At 45.4% G+C, this 20,000-nt stretch overlaps 1 protein-coding gene across 1 annotated transcript in view; it reads right to left on the reverse strand.

Moving 5' to 3' along the window:
- FYB1 (FYN binding protein 1) overlaps positions 1-10,740 on the reverse strand; it is an 838,597-nt gene extending 827,857 nt beyond the window's left edge. Inside the window, exon 1 of the mRNA XM_069627166.1 lies at positions 10,679-10,740. Within this exon, the coding sequence (XP_069483267.1) occupies positions 10,679-10,681 (3 nt within the window). The 5' untranslated portion in view covers positions 10,682-10,740. The remainder of the gene's footprint in view (positions 1-10,678) is intronic.
- Between the last annotated feature and the right edge of the window lie 9,260 nt (positions 10,741-20,000).

The raw sequence follows: 20,000 nt of genomic DNA on the forward strand, positions 1-20,000 counted from the left end.
AAGAACACAGTGAGGGAAACAGAGGAAAATGTAGCAGGGAGCTGACAACAGGAGATGGCAGGCAATTGGCAGCAAGGGATCCACAAGCAACCAGGGGAGGAAACAGCGAGGAGCAGATCACTGAGTCTCTGGTATTGTGGGAAGTGGAGGGTGAGTGGACCTATGTGTTAGGGATGAGCCATTCCTTGTAAAGGAATGTCTTGAGCTCTTTTCTGTATTGTAGAACCGATGGGGCAAGTCTGATGTTGATGGGGTGGAGGTTCCACTGTCTTGGGCCGTAGACAGAGAAGGCATGTCTTCTCGTCCTTCGCTTAGAGGGCATTTCATGGGGAATTAGAGAATGTACTTGGGCATATGAGGCTGTTCTGGGCACAAGGCACTATGCATGAGCAGATGCCCAGACGCATGCAACGTGCCAGAGCTTTCTCCTGGCAATGTCCTGCCCATCCCTCAAATGTAGGGCCATAGTGGGAGAGGGAGCAGTCTCTACCCTTCACTCTCCCTGACTGCTGTGTGAAAACAGAAGAAATGTTTTTACCTCTTCGTCCTACCCCTCATCAGGGAATAGTAGGCTCTTAGGTGGAAGTGGAGGAACAAGGAATATACTGTTTTGAAGCAAAGGTGGGACAAGGAGTTGAAAGCACAAAAAGTAAAAATAGCTCACAGACATCCAGGCTGGATTTCTATCCCTGGTGACGCCTCTGGAATGTCTGACACATGGGCCATAGGGATAGTACCAGGAGTAGGATAGGGGCATTTGGTGTAGCAGCTTCTGCCATTGTGGCTCCTAAATGGCACTCCTCTTGCTAAGGTGCTTCTGATGGTAGGCACAGAAGATCCAACATTAACACCAATGATGTCCTGAGGAGCACGGAAGGAGCTGAGGCATGGCTCAGTAGCTAAAGTATCATTCTAGCCAATGATCTCCTGAGGAGCACAGAAGGAGCCAGGGCCTGGCTCAGTAGCTAAAGTGTAATTCTGGCCAATGATGTCCTAAAAAGCACAGAAGAAGCCGGGGCATGGTTCGGTAGCTAAAGTGTTATTCAGCTCAATGATCTCCTAAGGAGCACAGAAGGAGCTGGTGCATGTCTCAGTAGCTAAAGTGTCATTCTAGCCAATGTTCCCCTGAGGAGCACAGAAGGAGCCAGGGCATGGCTCAGTAGCTAAAGTGTCATTCTGGCTAATGATCTCCTAAAAAGCACGGAAGGAGCCGGGGCATGGCTCGGTAGAAAAAGTGTTATTCAGGCCAATGATCTCGTAAGGAGCACAGAAGGAGCTGGGGCATGGCTCAGTAGCTAAAGTGTCATTCAGGCAAATGATCTCCTAAGGAGCACAGTAGGAGCTCGGGCATGGCTCAGTAGCTAAAGTGTCATTCAGGCCAAAGATCTCCTAAGGGGGACAGAAGCAGCTGGGGCATGGCTCAGTAGCTAAAGTGTCATTCAGGCCAATGATCTCCTAAGGAGCACAGAAGGAGCTGGGGCATGGCTCAATAACTAAAGTGTCATTCAGCCCAATGATCTCCTAAGGAGGACAGAAGGGTAGGGGCCTGGCATGGCTCAGTAGGTAAAGTGTCATTCAGTCAAATGATCTCCTAAGGAGTACAGTCAGGCCAATGATCTCCTAAGGATCACAGAAGGAGCTGGGGCATGGCTCAATAGCTAAAGTGTCATTCTGGCCAATGATCTCCTAAAAAGCACAGAAGGAGCCGGGGCATGGCTCGGTAGAAAAAGTGTTATTCAGGCCAATGATCTCGTAAGGAGCACAGAAGGAGCTGGGGCATGGCTCAGTAGCTAAAGTGTCATTCAGGCAAATGATCTCCTAAGGAGCACAGAAGGAGCTCAGGCATGGCTCAGTAGCTAAAGTGTCATTCAGGCCAATGATCTCCTAAGGAGGACAGAAGCAGCCGGGGCATGGCTCGGTAGCTAAAGTGTCATTCTAGCCAATGATCCCCTGAGGAGTACAGAAGGAGCCAGGGCATCGCTCAGTAGCTAAAGTGTCATTCTGGCCAATGATCTCCTAAAAAGCACAGAAGGAACTAGGGCACGCTTCGGTAGAAAAAGTGTTATTCAGGCCAATGATCTCGTAAGGAGCACAGAAGGAGCTGGGGCATGGCTCAATAGCTAAAGTGTCATTCAGGCCAATGATCTCCTAAGGAGCACAGAAGGAGCTGGGGCATGGCTCAATAGCTAAAGTGTCATTCAGGCCAAATATCTCCTAAGGAGCACGGAAGGGTAGGGGCCGGGCATGGCTCAGTAGGTAAAGTGTCATTCAGTCGAATGATCTCCTAAGGAGTACAGTCAGGCCAATGATCTCCTAAGGAGCACAGAAGGAGCTGGGGCATGGCTCAGTAGATAAAGTGTCATTCAGGCCAATGATCTCCTAAGGAGCACAGAAGGAGCTGGGGCATGGCTCAATAGCTAAAGTGTCATTCAGGCTAATGATCTCCTGAGGAGCACAGAAGGGTAGGGGCCGGGGCATGGCTCATTAGGTAAAGTGTCATTCAGTCGAATGATCTCCTAAGGAGTACAGTCAGGCCAATGATCTCCTAAGGAGCACAGAAGGATAGGGGCCGGGGCATGGCTCATTAGGTAAAGTGTCATTCAGGCCAATGATCTCCTAAGGAGCACAGAAGGATAGGGGCCGGGGCATGGCTCACTAGATAAAGTGTCATTCAGGCCAATGATCTCCTAAGGATCACAGAAGGGTAGGATCCGGGGCAAGGGTCAGTAGGTAAAGTGTCATTCAGGTGAATGATCTCCTAAGGAGTACAGTCAGGCCAATGATCTCTTAAGGAGCACAGAAGGAGCTGGTGCATGGCTCAATAGCTTAAATGTCATTCAGGCCAATGATCTCCTAAAAAGCACAGAAGGAGCCGGGGCATGGCTCGGTCGATAAAGTGTTATTCAGGTCAATGATCTCGTAAGGAGCACCGAAGGAGCTGGACCATGGCTCAGTAGCTAAAGTGTCATTCAGGCAAATAATCTCCTAAGGAGCACAGAAGGAGCTTGGGCATGGCTCAGTAGCTAAAGTGTCATTCAGGCCAATGATCTCCTAAGGAGCACAGAAGGATAGGGGCCGGGGCATGGCTCAGTAGGTAAAGTGTCATTCAGCCGAATGATCTCCTAAGGAGTACAGTCAGGCCAATGATCTCCTAAGGAGCACAGAAGGAGCTGGGGCATGGCTCAATAGCTAAAGTGTCATTCAGGCCAATGATCTCCTAAGGAGCACAGAAGGGTAGGGGCCGGGGCATGGCTCAGTAGGTAAAGTGTCATTCAGGCCAATGATCTCCTAAGGAGCACAGAGGGAGCTGGGGCATGGGTCCGTAGATAAAATGTCATTCAGGCCAATGATCTCCTAAGGAGCACAGAAGGGTAGGAGCCGGGGCAAGGGTCAGTAGGTAAAGTGTCATTCAGGTGAATGATCTCCTAAGGAGTACAGTCAGGCCAATTATCTCTTAAGGGGCACAGAAGGAGCCGGGGCATGGCTCAATAGCTTAAATGTCATTCTGGCCATTGATCTCCTAGGGAGCACAGAAGGAGCTGGGGCATGGCTCAGTAGATGAAGTGTCATTCAGGCCAATGATCACCTAAGGAGCACAGAAGCAGCCGGGGCATGGCTCAGTATCTAAAGTGTCATTTAGGCCAATGATCTCCTAAGGAGCACCGAAGCAGCCGGGGCATGGCTCTATAGATAAAGTGTCATTCAATCTGATGATCTCCTAAGGAGTAGCGAAGCAGCCGGGCATGGCTCAGTCGATAAAGTGTCACATTATCGGTATAGTATTGCTTTTGCATGAGTTAATAAGCACGTTGTGTTCAAGTATTCCTTATAATCAATGCGCTACACAAAGACGTGATCAAATAAACAAAGAATAAGTATAGGAGCGCCTCTTTCCTTTGGCAGCAGAAAACACAAGTGTGTGACAATAGAATTCGATCGCTGCAGTGCAACTAGGCCAATATAAGAGAACCTTGGGTAGAATGATTTACCATTCATTCACTAGAACAAGAACCTCTACCACTGAAATGTGCAAGTTCTACTTGCCTCCCTGGCTGCAACCAGAGGCGTTGCTAGGGGGGCGCTAAGTGGGCTATAGCCCCTGGTCTTTTGGTTGTAGCCCTGGATATAATCTCAGGCGATAGAACCAAAAGGCTAGCTAGCCCCCAGTCGCGAAGTTCCGACATTAGCATAGCCCCAGATCTTTTCCAGACCTAGCAACACCCCTGGCTGCAACATCATTAACAGGTTATTCATAGTTTTCTTAACTATTTGATGTTCACAGCATTAACAACATAAACACAAGGATTCAGTATTTGAGGTACAAGTTACACAAATGACCGTGGGGCAGATAATGTAGTACTCTACACCACATAGCTGGTCAATAACGCTGTTTATGGCAGTTCCTTTGATGTAGGTATTTCTTCTGAGATTCCATTCAGAGAAATCTGGTTTGTGCCCATGGGCACAGCCATGATTATTTAACAAGCAGCGTCTAAATCTAATGTAGCTGTCCCCACCCCAAGGGGAACCTGGAGAGGAAAAGGTTTTTTTCTTCCCTGGCCTAATATGTGGGATTGACTGAGCATAGCATGGATGCCCGAACCAATCAAAGAGGCGTCAAGCAGTGTCTCCCCAAGAACATGTTTTAATAGATTCACTTTTTGTGAAGAATTGGGTAAAAAGCCACAAAGTTTACTATTGATTTTGAAGGGTAAAGCATGAACACATCTATCACATCCCAAGTCACCAACAGTGCACAGAAGCATTTTCCAACACATTTTCATGATGCCTCCTTTGCCCACTTTACGCTAGTAATCTGCAAGTGTAAAAAACATTGTCATGCTGATTGAGCCCATAAATGTACATGCTGGCTGTACCAAAATATGAAAGTATTCCAGCTTAAGGACACACTCATGTTTGCTTTACAATAACCAGATAATGTTATTATAAACGTCCATGCTGGCTCTGCCAATATATGTCAGTATCCCCAAGTAGGAACATACTCCCATTGACTTTGTCCTTAAATCTTTAAAAAGCCTTGTTACAGTATGAAAAGTCACCCTTGTCGGCTTAACAAATGCCCACCCCTTCCCGCATGTTAGAAACTCATCATGCTGGTTTTGCCCTTAGCACCATTTAAAAAATGCCATGCCACAGGAAGAAAAGTATCGCCTCCTTGCAAGCTGCATGAATACCATCCCCCACCATGTAGGAACACTCATGTTGGATTTGCCCCTTATGCCACTAAAGAATGCCACACTACAGTAAGATAACATGTACTGGCTGACTGCACAATTGCCTCCCCACCAAAAACCGAGTAAGAGCACTCATTGTGTCGAATTTGCCCTTAATGCCAGCAATACATACCATGCCACAGTACATAAACCATGTCCTTGATGGATGAACAGATGCCTCCCTCCCCTTTGTTAGAATAATCATCATGCATCATGAAATAAAATGGCATGCTATTGTAAGAAAATGTCCAGGCTACTTGCCCCTTTGTACTTATCTTCCCCCACAACTCCTCCTCCATGTAATAACACTCATCAGTTGGTTTGCCCAAAAAGAGCAATTATCCATGCAATGGCACTGCAAACAAACATCCATGCACCAGTACCCCATGTGGTCCAGTCTCACATAGACACACATACACACACACATCGATTCACCCACCAGTCAGGCACCCATACAGCTTCTCTCTCAATCAGTACACTTGCACCTAGAACATTTGCACTGCATCCTCATTCACATGAGCACTTAAATCCATACTCACTAGTCACAGTAAACTCTCATTCATACGCTCACTTATACAGACACACCTTCACATGTTCATGTGTGCATAAATACGATCATACATACATACACACATCCTTGCCCATATGCATACACATGCTTTTATTTCTCACCTGTTACTCTGCAAACTCAACCCGACACCGCCTCCTCCTAAGCTGTGCTCCAGAGAGGCCACTGGCTCCCATGCTCCACGAAGATAGGAACCAGGAAGTAGGTAGAGCTTCCTAATTTCTGACTTACTCAGTATAGCCGAGGTACCTCTATCTCACTCCAGTCCCTGCTAAGCTGCTAAGTGGGTGTATTGGATGGCCAAGCCCACTCCGACCATACCCTGTGTACACCCCTGCTCGAGCTCCAGCTTCCAACAATCCCTTTCATGTGGTCACATAGGGCTTTATTGGCCAGGCCATTCACATGTATGAGTATGACATCGTTAAATTTGCTTTAAAAAGGAATGCCATGTTCTAGATTTCTAAGTGAAGTTCTGAGGGGATATGCCCTGCGGTGGTGGGCCAACCTTGTAGGTAATGGCCTGCCACCAAGGTTAAGGGCCCAGCAAGGGTCCCTTAACGAGGGTTGTGGGATTTTACCGACATGGTTGGCCCGCCACCGAGGGGCATATCGCCATTAGGACCTGTGTAGTTGCCTTCACCGATGCTAGTGGGTTTTTTTTTAAATAAAAGAAAATGAATCTTATCCTTCCTGTGCACCCCCAACCGGGCGAGCAGTGCTGCTGAAAGGATTAGTTCGTTTTCCATGTTGATGTCACTGACGTCATCATGGAAAACAGGCTGAGGGGACAGCAGCACTGCCAGGGCAGGGCCGCAAAGGAAAGGTAAGTTTCATTTTTTTTAACTCCATTAGCAGGTGAAGGGGAGTGGAGCATGGAAGGGGCTACTGGCTGCCCAGGAAGCTCGCAACCCAGGCTTGTTCTATACATTCATAATCACACTGACCACCCCAATAAACAAGCAAAAAGACAAACTACCGCTCACCATGAAAGGAAATTGGAGAACCATCAAAAACTCCAGCATAACTGAACCTCTGGAATCAGCAAACCACAAGCAACAACTATGGACAAAGCTGACCTGGACAAAAAAGTAGCTCTACTCCACATCTGGATCACAACAACGATCAATGAAATCGCCAAAGAAAAACCTTTCACCCCTTCACACAAAAGATCAACGGCAAAATGGTTCACCACACTACTCAGCACCATGAAAAGAAAAAAACTAGAAATAGAATGGAGGACCAAAAACAACAGGGGAAATAAACTGAAATTTCAACAACATATCCACTCATACAAAAAGGAAATACAAAAAGCAAAAAGGAAATACTATGACATCCGAATCTTCAAAACACCAAAAGGGAACTCTTCAAAATCATAAATGAAATAAAAAACACACATGGCTGTAACAACATGCCAATACCATCGATGAAACTATGCGATAACCTAGCAGACCATTTAAAAAACAAGATCATTACCATCCAACAAACCATACTAAACAGACCATGCAATCAGACTAGGGAACCCACCTACCCTTACAAGGAATGCCTGAACAAACTCCGAAGCTTTCCCGAAATATCAGTGTAGACTTTCGTCAAACTGATAAACCAAAGCAACAAAGCAGGTTCTCGTGAGGATCCCTGCCCCCCCCAGACATATACAAATCTATCCTCAAACAAGGAACACCCTTGGAATACAACAGAATGCCCTCAACCTTTCAATCTCAACGCGGAAAGTACCACAATCCTTCAAAGCACACATCAGGCCGCCACTCAAAGATACAGCAGAAAATGTAGAAGACCTCTCCAATTACAGACCTATTTCCAACATCCTGTATCTAGATAAACTGCTCGAAAATCACATATACCAAACAACTCATGAATTCGTAGACGAGCACTGCCTACTAGACCAGGCACAAGTAGGTTAAAGACAAATGAGAGGAACGGAATCAGCACTCTTCTCAATTTGGGATGACCTAAAAGCAAACGCAGACTCAGACAACAGTACTGCCTTGATACTAGACCTCTCTGTGGCATTTGACACAGTTAACCACAACATCCTCACCACAAGATTGGAAGGACTGGGAATAACAGACAATGCCCTACTGTGGAACAAATCCTTCTTAACAAACAGAACAGAGACCATATGGATGAAACCTTTCAAATCCATCCCAAGAGAATCCACTTGCGGAGTACCACAAGGATCATCATTCTCCCCATTATTATTCAACAGCTACCTATCTCTACTAATCAAAATCATCAAAAGACATGGCCTCACCTGCTACAACTACGCTGACGATACACAAATAGTCTACAAAATATAAGGCACTCAAGAAGAGAACACAACATTAGAGAACTGCCTTTGTGATATTTATACAACTGGATGAACTCGAACTACCTCAGACTCAACCCAGGCAAAACAGAAATAATGATCAGCACAAAAAGTGGAGGATAAAACCACTACATCCCTTGGTCAAGGGAACTCGGTACAACCCCAACCCTATCGTCGACTGCAAAAAACATGGGTGTCCTGATAGACAACAAACGTACTCTAGAGCCACAAGTAAACGCTCTACTCAAAAAATGCTTCTTTCTCCTGCGAGCAGTAAAAAGGATTTATTTTATTGTATTTATTTATTTGGATTTGTATAGCGCACTACAGCCCGGGGGCATTGAGGCGCTGTCACAGGAAAATGAACGTCCTACCATTCCTGTCATTCGCCAACAAAACATCCACTGTCATCACTCTCGTCATGTCCAAAGTAGATTATAGACAATAGCCTGTACCTGGGTATGCCTGAACGACTCCTACAAAAACGACAACGCATTCAAAATGCAGCAGCCAGATTACTCCTCAAACTACCCCGAAGAGAACACATCACACCAGTGCTAAAAACACTACATTGGCTACCAATAAAACAGCAAATCAAATTCAAATCAATTTGCATCACACACAGAGCAATCCACAACCAAGGCGCAGAGTTCCTGAGAGACAAATTAAGCCCACATCACCCTACAAGGACACTCAGATCAAGCCTTGGAACACAGAGCCTACAACAAAAGAAAACTCAGAGGATTTTCTTTCTCTCACCTTGCACCAAAACTTGGAAGGACTTACCAAAGGACATACGTAACACAAGAAAAAACCTACTATTCAGGAAACTCCTCAAATCCTGGCTCTTCACCGCTTAACTAGAAGAAGGCCCACAGAACAGCATATAAATAGTTGAGACAATGATGAATAAAGAAATCGATCTCGGATCCCACTAAACAATCAACTACAAACAGAATCTAAGGAAGACATTCTACGACATACCAAGCTTACCAACAGAGAGATAGCTGTGAATGGACGAAACTAAAATTTGAACACACAGCTAGACCAGGACGAAAGGACAAGGACAACCATCAATAGCACCATGGCCTGAACTTGACACTTGCACCTACAGACCACCGACAGAAATAGCAAGGGAGTAGGAGGGGACTGCTAATCTACAGTACCAACACTAGGAGTGGAGCCTAGACACACCCCGTCCCATTACACTAAGTCCATATGCAAAACAGCCGTGAACGCACCACGCCATCACTCATAACAATAAGATGGACAAGAAAGGAAAGTGGCAATAAGCTTACCTACAGGAATACAAGTCAAATAGAACAAGTCCTGCAATGACCTAGGATATATTAACCTACTAACCCAAGCTCAAACCTCTGCATACCTAACTCACCTGAAAATCCACACAACCATCTCTCGCCCAGCAAACCGCACGCATTTCACCACACCATAACAACAAGCAAGCAACACATAAACCGCACCAACGGCACACAAGGTCTCGCATCGGTCCGATACTCACACCAAAGCTCAGCGCACTGTGAAAACCGAACTGTAGCCGCCAGACCACACCACTTCTCTCACTTTCCCACTCTGCCTTCACCCGACTAACCTAACCCGCCCTCCTCAGTGGTCGAAGTGATCGGGAGCGGTCGGGAGCGGTGCTCCTATACTTTTTTTAATTACCTTGTACAGCTCCCATACTTTTATTTTAAAAAGAAACCATTCCGGAATGCTTTTGTTTTAAAATAAAAGTGTAGGAAGAAGTTGAAACCTTCACTTTCAGTGCACTGCACTGAACGCTCCCCTAAACAACAGGTGCAAGTGTTTTGGGGGGGTGGTTTGTGTGTGGGAGGGGTTGTGGCAATGGGGTTTGTGTGGAGCAGGGGCAGGCCAGCAGGGAACATAGTTCCACTACTTCTTTTCGTACACTTCGACCACTGGCCCTCCTCTTGTTTTACAGATCCGCCTGGGGGCCAATTCCGTTGGTGACGGTGCGCAGTACAAATACCTTTAACATTTGATGTGCACATATTGTAACCATATTGCTTGCTTTTATATGAAATAGACCTAGAAGTGGGTTGCATACACACACATAAGCACACACACTGTAGATATGATTCTTCCCCCAAAGCGATGCCCCACACATTCCTCCGTCCAATACATCCTGCCCGGTTTTATGGGGCTGCTTTCCTGAACTAGTTGTGTGTGTAAGTGCGAGCCCTTCCACCCTCGTTTATCAGCTATGTTTTTCCTGGGACCAGCCGCTGGGAGGCTATCCTTGTTTCTGTTTATTCCGAGTTCTTCATGAGTTATGTTGTCAACTAAGCGTTTAAAAACAAAAACGCCTCAGTAAATCCTGAAGGTATTCGCGGAGGAAGACGCATTTATACCGTTACTAAGCCCTTGGTCGCGTCACAGCGCACAAGGATGACTGCGCTGAATTAGAAGGCGAATTCCGCCGCCCTCACGTCAGCCATTAGGATATAATTAGCGGCACCAGCCTAACATCAAACGCCGTACACGATAATGGAGAGGAGGCGCACTTACCATTCTCCTGCCCTAGGATCCAGCAGCTCGGACACAAGGCATGTCTTGCGCTCTGAAGAGCTTGGCAGTAAATGACCTTTCTCCTCTCACTTCCTTTATTTTTGATGCCTGTGGTTTATAGGCCTTTCACATGGAAATGCCTCAGCCCAGTAATGCTCGCTTTGCATCACTATCTAGGCCTAGCAGGCAGGGTCGGACAGTTGCATACAATGGGCTCGGGCACCAGGGCTGAAGTGGCCTCGTTTTGCAAATGGCAATTCGTTCCGCTTCTGACAGACTGTTTGACTAGCAGTCCCGGGGAAGTTCTTTTATAAATTATGCTGCAAATAGTGCATTGTATAGAATACTAGCGGTACCATGGGTCTGTAGCTGAAATGTACGTGGGGAACCCCGCTCCACCCCTGTGAAGGGCGAATGGTTGGGGTTGGTCAAATGTCACTATCGCCAGTACAGACCAGACTGGTATGCTGACCTTGGGCCTCCTTACGAGTCTGGCGGTAACCCTGCCATTTTACAACTCGTAACATTTAACAGGCGCCTGACTTCCCAGTGCCACCAGGACATTACAAGTCCAGCAGCCCAGGAAGTCAGGCGCCAGTAAAATGTTGTTCCCCCTTTCTGCGGAGTCCAATAGGACTCAAGGGGAATGGGTTCACGGAAGCACCGGCACCGTTGCTAACGGTGCCGCCGTGTACGAAAAGGGTCTGCATACCATGGCGGCTGCGCCTGTCAGGGTCAGACCTGTCAGGCGGGAGTGGCCCTGGCGGGCAAACTCGTAGTTTGCCGGTCTAGAAACAAGGGTGCCAGTGAACTTACCGGCACCCTTGTTTCCAGACCGGCAAACTGGTAATGACGCCCCTTGTGTCCTAACTTCCTATTTTTGGAAAAGTCTCAAAATCGGCTATCTCCCGAAATTGCCTATACTGATAGCACAGGGCCGGATACTGCACTGTGCAGGGCGAATGGGTGGGGTTGGGTCAGATTTCACCATCGCTAATACACCACAGACTTGTATGCCGACCGTGGGCCAAAGTTTCAGCCCACCAACTGATATGGGGCTGGAGCCAATCCCGAACATACACACTCACAAATATATGTAGAGATTTGTTCAGTGACACTTGTCAAAACTACCAGCTGCACAATGAAGTGACCTTTCGAGCTAGGTCACTTTGGCCAAAAACGTGCCCACTTTGACCAATAAAAGACTCCCACGCTATGATGTTGGTTCTGTAGTTAGTTAGCCCTATCACCCTTTAAGCCAGTCGGAATCTGTTAACAGGTTAGACAGCTCTGTGTCTGGGTACATGACAACAATACTGTACATGCATTGGAAGTCAGCTTGCATGAAAGCCGTTAAAACAATGTAATGTGTATAGTGCCAACTGTATACAATCTTAAAATCCCAGGTTTGAATCTCTTATGGGTCGATTCAGCTTTTTATCATTTTGCGGTCAAAAACATTATTAAATTGGGTAATGATAACACCTGTTATTTATGTGTCAACAGGCAATTCAGTTAATCATATGCACTGTAAAATGGTCAATCAAATTACTAATCAATAGTTTAGCCACTTTTCCCAAGTTATGTTAATTGGGAAAACAGGTTAATGCCAGTGACCTTTCTAGGCCTACTGCCCCAACCTTTCCATAAGCCCCTCTCACCCAAAGTAAACTGCCCAAGCACATCATATCGTATGTAACTGTGGTAATAAGTAAACCTGAAGTGAATAGGAATGAAGGTGACCAACAATAATGACAGTAAGAACCTGGATTAATTACTGAAACATGTGAGGATTCTAAATTCAGTAAGCAAATATTGTGTTGGAGAACAACACGAATACCTCTCATTTCTTGTAGTGCATTTATATACAGGGTGGCATTGAGAAGCACATTATTACCTGTTTACATCACACAATTATCTCCAAATAGAAGTACATATGTCAGGTTTTGACTATTAAGTGGCAGTAGCTACCCATGGGCCTAAACTACTGCCATGGCAATGGCAAATGTACTACAGACTCTTTTACAGTGTTGTCAATCAGCTGCATATTTCACAAGCTAATTACCATGCCATGATGAGCAGTATCTTGACACTTGGAGAAATAAGAAACTAAGATATGACCTCACAGGGTTCAATCATTGACTTCCATCTTTGCACATTACCGCCCATGCGTAGGAGCCGACTCTGGCAGGCGAAGTCACAATCATTAATTCATTTTTTTTTACTTGTTTGCTTCGTTTTGTGGAGCTGGGTTGTTGGGCCTTTTTCTGGCCTGAACTTTTTTTTAGGACGTGTGGGGTCTGTAGATTAGAGAAATATAGGTAACTATGAGCTGATGAAATTTATATCACACACAGATACACACTCTGCTTCCACACTCACACAGCACCATGTTCCCTCAACACATTCACTGCCCCACAATCACTTCCCCCACCCACCCACACTGAATGCTACCACTCACTGCTCTCCCTCTCTCTCTCTCACACACACACACACACACACACACACACACACACACACACACACACACGCACACAAAGACTTCAACCTGGCCCCAACATACTGGCACCCAATACCACCACAAACAATGCCCCCCACACACTGCTCCTCACACGCACTACCGGTCCCCACCTACACTGCCACTCCCACACGCACAGCCCCTACACATGCACTGACCCGCACACACACACACACTGGCCACCCACACACACTGCTCACACACGTTGAAGGGACACACTTTCCACACACACACATATACACGGTCTACACCAACTGTCCACACACACTAACACTGTTCCCAAAACACATTGCCCACTCAAGCACCCATAACCCATAACCACCCAGAAACCCCCCACACCTCAACATCCCCTCCAGACACAGCCCTTCAAATGCTGAACCCTTCCACACATACATTTACACACACACACACACACACACACACACACACACACACACACACACACACACACACACACTCTTACACACAAACTGCCCACCCACACTTCCTCCCACACACGATTCTTAAACACCCTAACCCCACTGCCACCCACAGACATAGACTTTCCCACCCTGTCCCACAAACATTGCCCTCACACTATAAATTGACCTATGCACATACTACCCCCACACACACTGTCTCCATGCATACTGTCTGCACACCCGCACACAGGCCCCACATACACCACCCATTTCGCCAACACACTGCCTAATGCCACAGTGACACCACATACACGTCGCCGAAAAACACACTGCCTGCCTACCTACACACACTATTGGCCCTCCACACAGTGCCACTACACACACGTGCACATGAATGCCCACACACACACACACATACACACACACTGCTACTCACCCACACATGTACTTCTCCACACATGCACTTCTCTACTACTCACTGATCCCCACTTACACCGAATGACCTCCATATACACAAAGCCCCCCACACACATTGCCTACACACTTCCTTACACACACTGCCCATATGCAGACAAACACACCTGTGCACCCACTGCACACTAACACAACCATTGCACATACAACACACACTCCCCCCACACGCACTGCTCTCCCCACAGTTCCCACAAAATACTGACTCCATACACTGCCCCTCCACACTGCCTACCACAAACACCCTCACACCCCCCACCCACACTGCCCCAGCCACCCACATATTACCTCCAACACACATGGTCACAACATGTGCACACATACATACACCCCCTAAATACCCCTACGTACTCCCCAAGCACACCCACTGACCACACACTACCCATGAGAACTATGGGGTGGGAATGCACAGCTCATGTAAATCAGGATAATTGATGTGGAGTAGAGGCACACCAAAGGTGTTAGTTCACACTATTAAATAAAGAAATAATGTCAATGAATTTTATGGTAAAATTTCGGGTGCAGGCGGGCTAACGTCACAAGACCACTTGGGACAAAAATATCTAAACAACCTAAACTACCTATTGCTAGGCAGTAAGCCCAAATGCACTCCTACCGAATCTTCGTTCGGAAGTTAAATGTTGGCTCTTAGTTGATCAATTAATACTCTCATGTGGAGAGAGTGTTAATTGAGTCTTGACTTTAACATATTACAAAATAGAGAATAAATAACATCAATAAAGGATAAATCAGGCATGTAAGATCACTTATGTAACCAATTATACAGATCTGGTACTGACCAATACTTTTTGATACTTTTTAATAGACCTCTCAAGGTCTGTTTTTTCAAACAAATAAACAATGTACAAAAGAATTATTCAGACAATGGTGAAGCATCCAGGAATTCTCATTCCAATTAACAAACAGAGTATAACCTGGTTTGTGAAGGTACATAAATGTAACAAAAGCAGAAAGCAAGTAGCTCAAAGCTTAGCCTTATTATTCACATCCTGTAAATGTTCAAAGGGACATGTATACATTTCATTAACAAATTGTAAACCAGCGATATAAATTTAACAAACGGCAATAAGTTCACTCTTAGGGTTTTTGTATTGTGAAGTAACACCATTCAGGGAAGCCCCTTTTAATAGGTGACATAGGTAACCAACGCGTTTCGGACCGAATGATCCATCTTCAGGGTGGGGACTTCACTGTTCCTGTATGTAGTAGAGTAGTGATTGTTAAATGCGTTCTAAAAGCCTTTCCTGCGGGAAATTCAAAAGAATAAACATTACCATTTAAGCTAATCAGTGAGGTTAACTGATATAATTTTAAACCGAAATAAGTAGAGAGATAATGGGTACTAACCTCAATCTGAGGCTGATAAAGTTCCAATTCAGACCCAGTCAACAGCTGAAATGCGCCGGAGGCCGGAAAGTGACAGAATGCGGCCAGGACACCCTATAAGGAATAATGACAGAGCAATGATCAGACCAAACAGTCGTGAGTCATCTGGATGGTCATAACAAAGTTTTCTCAACGAGCTATGTCTAAGCTATCCACCGAGGGGATAGACACAGATATTAAATGTATGTAGGAGCGCCAGCCTGGTATCTCGCTACGAGATACATGAAGTTCAAAGCATCACGCCAAGTGCAAAAAGGCGGGTGCAAAAAAGTGCAGACGCAGGTGCGCCGTCCAAACGGAGTCCAAAGACTTACCTAGGTTGCAGATAAACACCGAGTGAGCCGACCGCTGTAAGCGTAGCGGCTCCACTACGGTAGGCATTAGTTGGTGTCCCGGTAACCCCGCGCATGCGCGTTGGGCCAGCCGGGAAATCCGCCATATTGGTGTGGGCCACTCATCGCAGAGGGAGGAGCTCCATAGAGTAATAGGTAAGAGCACCTTAGAATCAATATAACCCATGTAGCGGGGTCTCTATATTAAATATGTAGAGGAAAGCACTCAAACAGAAATTGATTACTCTGGGATGCGAGTGGGGGCACCACCGCGAAACCAATAGGATTCGCGGGGTGCCCCCATCTCGCATCAATATAAATGACAATTCCATGGGGGGGTATCTCAGGTGGCCGCATCTCTGTACTAAAAAGAGGTATTGAACTGGCAAGTCAAGCCAATATAGCTATGTGCATTCCTAATCTACTAATCATCAAATGACAAAGTCATAGAGTAAATGTATCGACAAGTCCATGGTGACGAATCGAGTGGACAAAGAGGGGAATCTGTGATATCACACAATCTAGTTGTTAAGGACACATGCTCTAGGTATTTGAAAACGAAAACCTAATAAGGAATAAAGAGAGTGGAAATATGAGCTCAGAGTCACAATGACGTGGGGACAACCCTATTTACCGCTTGGGGTGAGGCATTGTAGTCCATGAAACAATCATATGTCAGTTACCCTTGCAGCTGGGCGGGCATTGTGGCGATTCAGGCTAATTTATACAAAGCACATTAAATCAAATTCAACATTCATCCCCCGAGGGTGCAGTGAGTCTAGAAGATCAATCCATAGTATTTCACGTTGTGCTAATTTCCGTTGTATATCTCCCCCCCTGGTACCTGATGTCACTTGTTCTAAAATAACACATTTTAACTGCGCCACCGTGTGGCGTGCCTCTGTAAAGTGCAATGAAACAGGTGATTTGGGACTCTTGTTCCGAATATTGGACTTATGCTCAGTCCATCTTATTTTCGCTTTCCGAGTAGTCATTCCTACATAATAGAGACCACATGGACATTTCAGTGCATATATCACATTTTGAGCATCACAGGTACAGGAGTGTTTTAATTGTAAAGGTTTGCCAGAATGGGGGTGTGTAATGTGATTGCCCTTTAAGATGTTGCCACAGTGTTGACAATTGTGGCATGGAATAGTGCCTTTGTGTTGGGTGGACGGACCCCCAACTGGGATCTCAGCTTTCACTAGGGTCTTTCGTATAGATCTGCTATTTCTATAGGCAAATGTTGGAGGATCAGGGAAAAGATGTTGCAATTGTGGGTCCAATTGTAGCATGGGCCAGTTTTTTTTGATGGCTTTCTTAATTCTTGTGCTCTGGACCGAGTAGGTGGTAACATATGTCAGTGCTTCTCGAGATTTTGTTGGCTTCGGTACTAGTAGTGAGTCCCTGTTTATCTCACAGACCTTTCCTGATACATCTGAGATCAATGTAGAGTCGTATCCTCTTGCTGTGAATTTATTTCCCAGTGTAATCACCTGACGTTCATATTCAGTGGGTTCTGAGATGTTCCTCCTATAACGTAGAAATTGACTCAGTGGCACACTGTCAATGGTTCGTTTAGGATGGAAACTTGTGGCGAGTAATAGACTATTCCTGTCAGTTGGTTTGGTGTAAATCCTGGTCTCCAATTTAGCTCCAGCCACGTAAATTTCCACATCCAGGAAATGTATGGTTGTTGTACTTGTCTCTGTAGTAAACCTAATGCGTGGATTCATCCGATTCATCATGTCAAAGAAATTGACCAATTCGTCTTGAGGGCCAGTCCATACCCCAAAGACGTCATCAATGTATCTCACGTACAGGGATAGGTGTCTCATCCATCTTGGTGATGTGAGAACATGTTCGTATTCCAGATAGTACATAAATGCATTGGCATAGCACGGTGCCATAGCTGCACCCATACTTGTGCCTGAAATTTGGATAAAGTATCTATCCTGAAACTTAAAAAAGTTATTGTTAAGTACCAATTTCAAGAGGGAGAGAATGAACAGCCGGTCTCCTTGACATTTGTCCGATCTCAAAATAAGCCATTCTATAGCTTCTAGGCCAGCTTCATGGGCAATATTTGTGTATAAGGACGTTACGTCCATAGTAAATAATATATCTCTCCCTTCCACAAACTGCGTGTTCTTCAACAGTTGCAGGAAGTGCATGGTGTCCTTCACATAAGTCGGCGTCTCTTGGACCAAGGGTTGAAGTATTTTGTCCAGATATTGTGCCAAAGGTTCAAGGATGCTGTTAGTAGCTGCTATAATGGGACGGCCTGGAGGTTTTAACAGTCTCTTATGGATTTTAGGTAAGATATACATCACCGGCATGATGGGATGTTTATTGTCGAGAAACCGGCGTGTTTTCTCAGAGATTACGTCATTCTCTTCAGCCTCATCCAGGACTTTTTCAATCAGAGCTCGCACTGTTTCTGTTGGGTTCATAGGGACCTCAAGGTAAGTTTCCTCGTCTCTTAATTGGCCTTCAATTTCATCGAGGTAATCCTGTTCGTCCATCAGGACTAGGGCTCCTCCCTTATCTGCTGGTTTGAAGATGATAGTTTGATTGTCCAATAGATTTTTCAATGTCTGGCGTTCTATTTTAGTGAAGTTTCCTTGAGCCTTAGTATTGAATCGTACCTTCACAAACCAGGTTATACTCTGTTTGTTAATTGGAATGTTAACAAACAGAAACAGTGCGAGCTCTGATTGAAAAAGTCCTGGATGAGGCTGAAGAGAATGACGTAATCTCTGAGAAAACACGCCGGTTTCTCGACAATAAACATCCCATCATGCCGGTGATGTATATCTTACCTAAAATCCATAAGAGACTGTTAAAACCTCCAGGCCGTCCCATTATAGCAGCTACTAACAGCATCCTTGAACCTTTGGCACAATATCTGGACAAAATACTTCAACCCTTGGTCCAAGAGACGCCGACTTATGTGAAGGACACCATGCACTTCCTGCAACTGTTGAAGAACACGCAGTTTGTGGAAGGGAGAGATATATTATTTACTATGGACGTAACGTCCTTATACACAAATATTGCCCATGAAGCTGGCCTAGAAGCTATAGAATGGCTTATTTTGAGATCGGACAAATGTCAAGGAGACCGGCTGTTCATTCTCTCCCTCTTGAAATTGGTACTTAACAATAACTTTTTTAAGTTTCAGGATAGATACTTTATCCAAATTTCAGGCACAAGTATGGGTGCAGCTATGGCACCGTGCTATGCCAATGCATTTATGTACTATCTGGAATACGAACATGTTCTCACATCACCAAGATGGATGAGACACCTATCCCTGTACGTGAGATACATTGATGACGTCTTTGGGGTATGGACTGGCCCTCAAGACGAATTGGTCAATTTCTTTGACATGATGAATCGGATGAATCCACGCATTAGGTTTACTACAGAGACAAGTACAACAACCATACATTTCCTGGATGTGGAAATTTACGTGGCTGGAGCTAAATTGGAGACCAGGATTTACACCAAACCAACTGACAGGAATAGTCTATTACTCGCCACAAGTTTCCATCCTAAACAAACCATTGACAGTGTGCCACTGAGTCAATTTCTACGTTATAGGAGGAACATCTCAGAACCCACTGAATATGAACGTCAGGTGATTACACTGGGAAATAAATTCACAGCAAGAGGATACGACTCTACATTGATCTCAGATGTATCAGGAAAGGTCCGTGAGATAAACAGGGACTCACTACTAGTACCGAAGCCAACAAAATCTCGAGAAGCACTGACATATGTTACCACCTACTCGGTCCAGAGCACAAGAATTAAGAAAGCCATAAAAAAAAACTGGCCCATGCTACAATTGGACCCACAATTGCAACATCTTTTCCCTGATCCTCCAACATTTGCCTATAGAAATAGCAGATCTATACGAAAGACCCTAGTGAAAGCTGAGATCCCAGTTGGGGGTCCGTCCACCCAACACAAAGGCACTATTCCATGCCACAATTGTCAACACTGTGGCAACATCTTAAAGGGCAATCACATTACACACCCCCATTCTGGCAAACCTTTACAATTAAAACACTCCTGTACCTGTGATGCTCAAAATGTGATATATGCACTGAAATGTCCATGTGGTCTCTATTATGTAGGAATGACTACTCGGAAAGCGAAAATAAGATGGACTGAGCATAAGT

The sequence above is a fragment of the Ambystoma mexicanum genome, chromosome 6p, assembly GCF_040938575.1.
Source record: "Ambystoma mexicanum isolate Mex_15411 chromosome 6p, UKY_AmexF1_1, whole genome shotgun sequence".
NCBI classification, from domain to species: Eukaryota; Metazoa; Chordata; class Amphibia; order Caudata; family Ambystomatidae; genus Ambystoma; species Ambystoma mexicanum.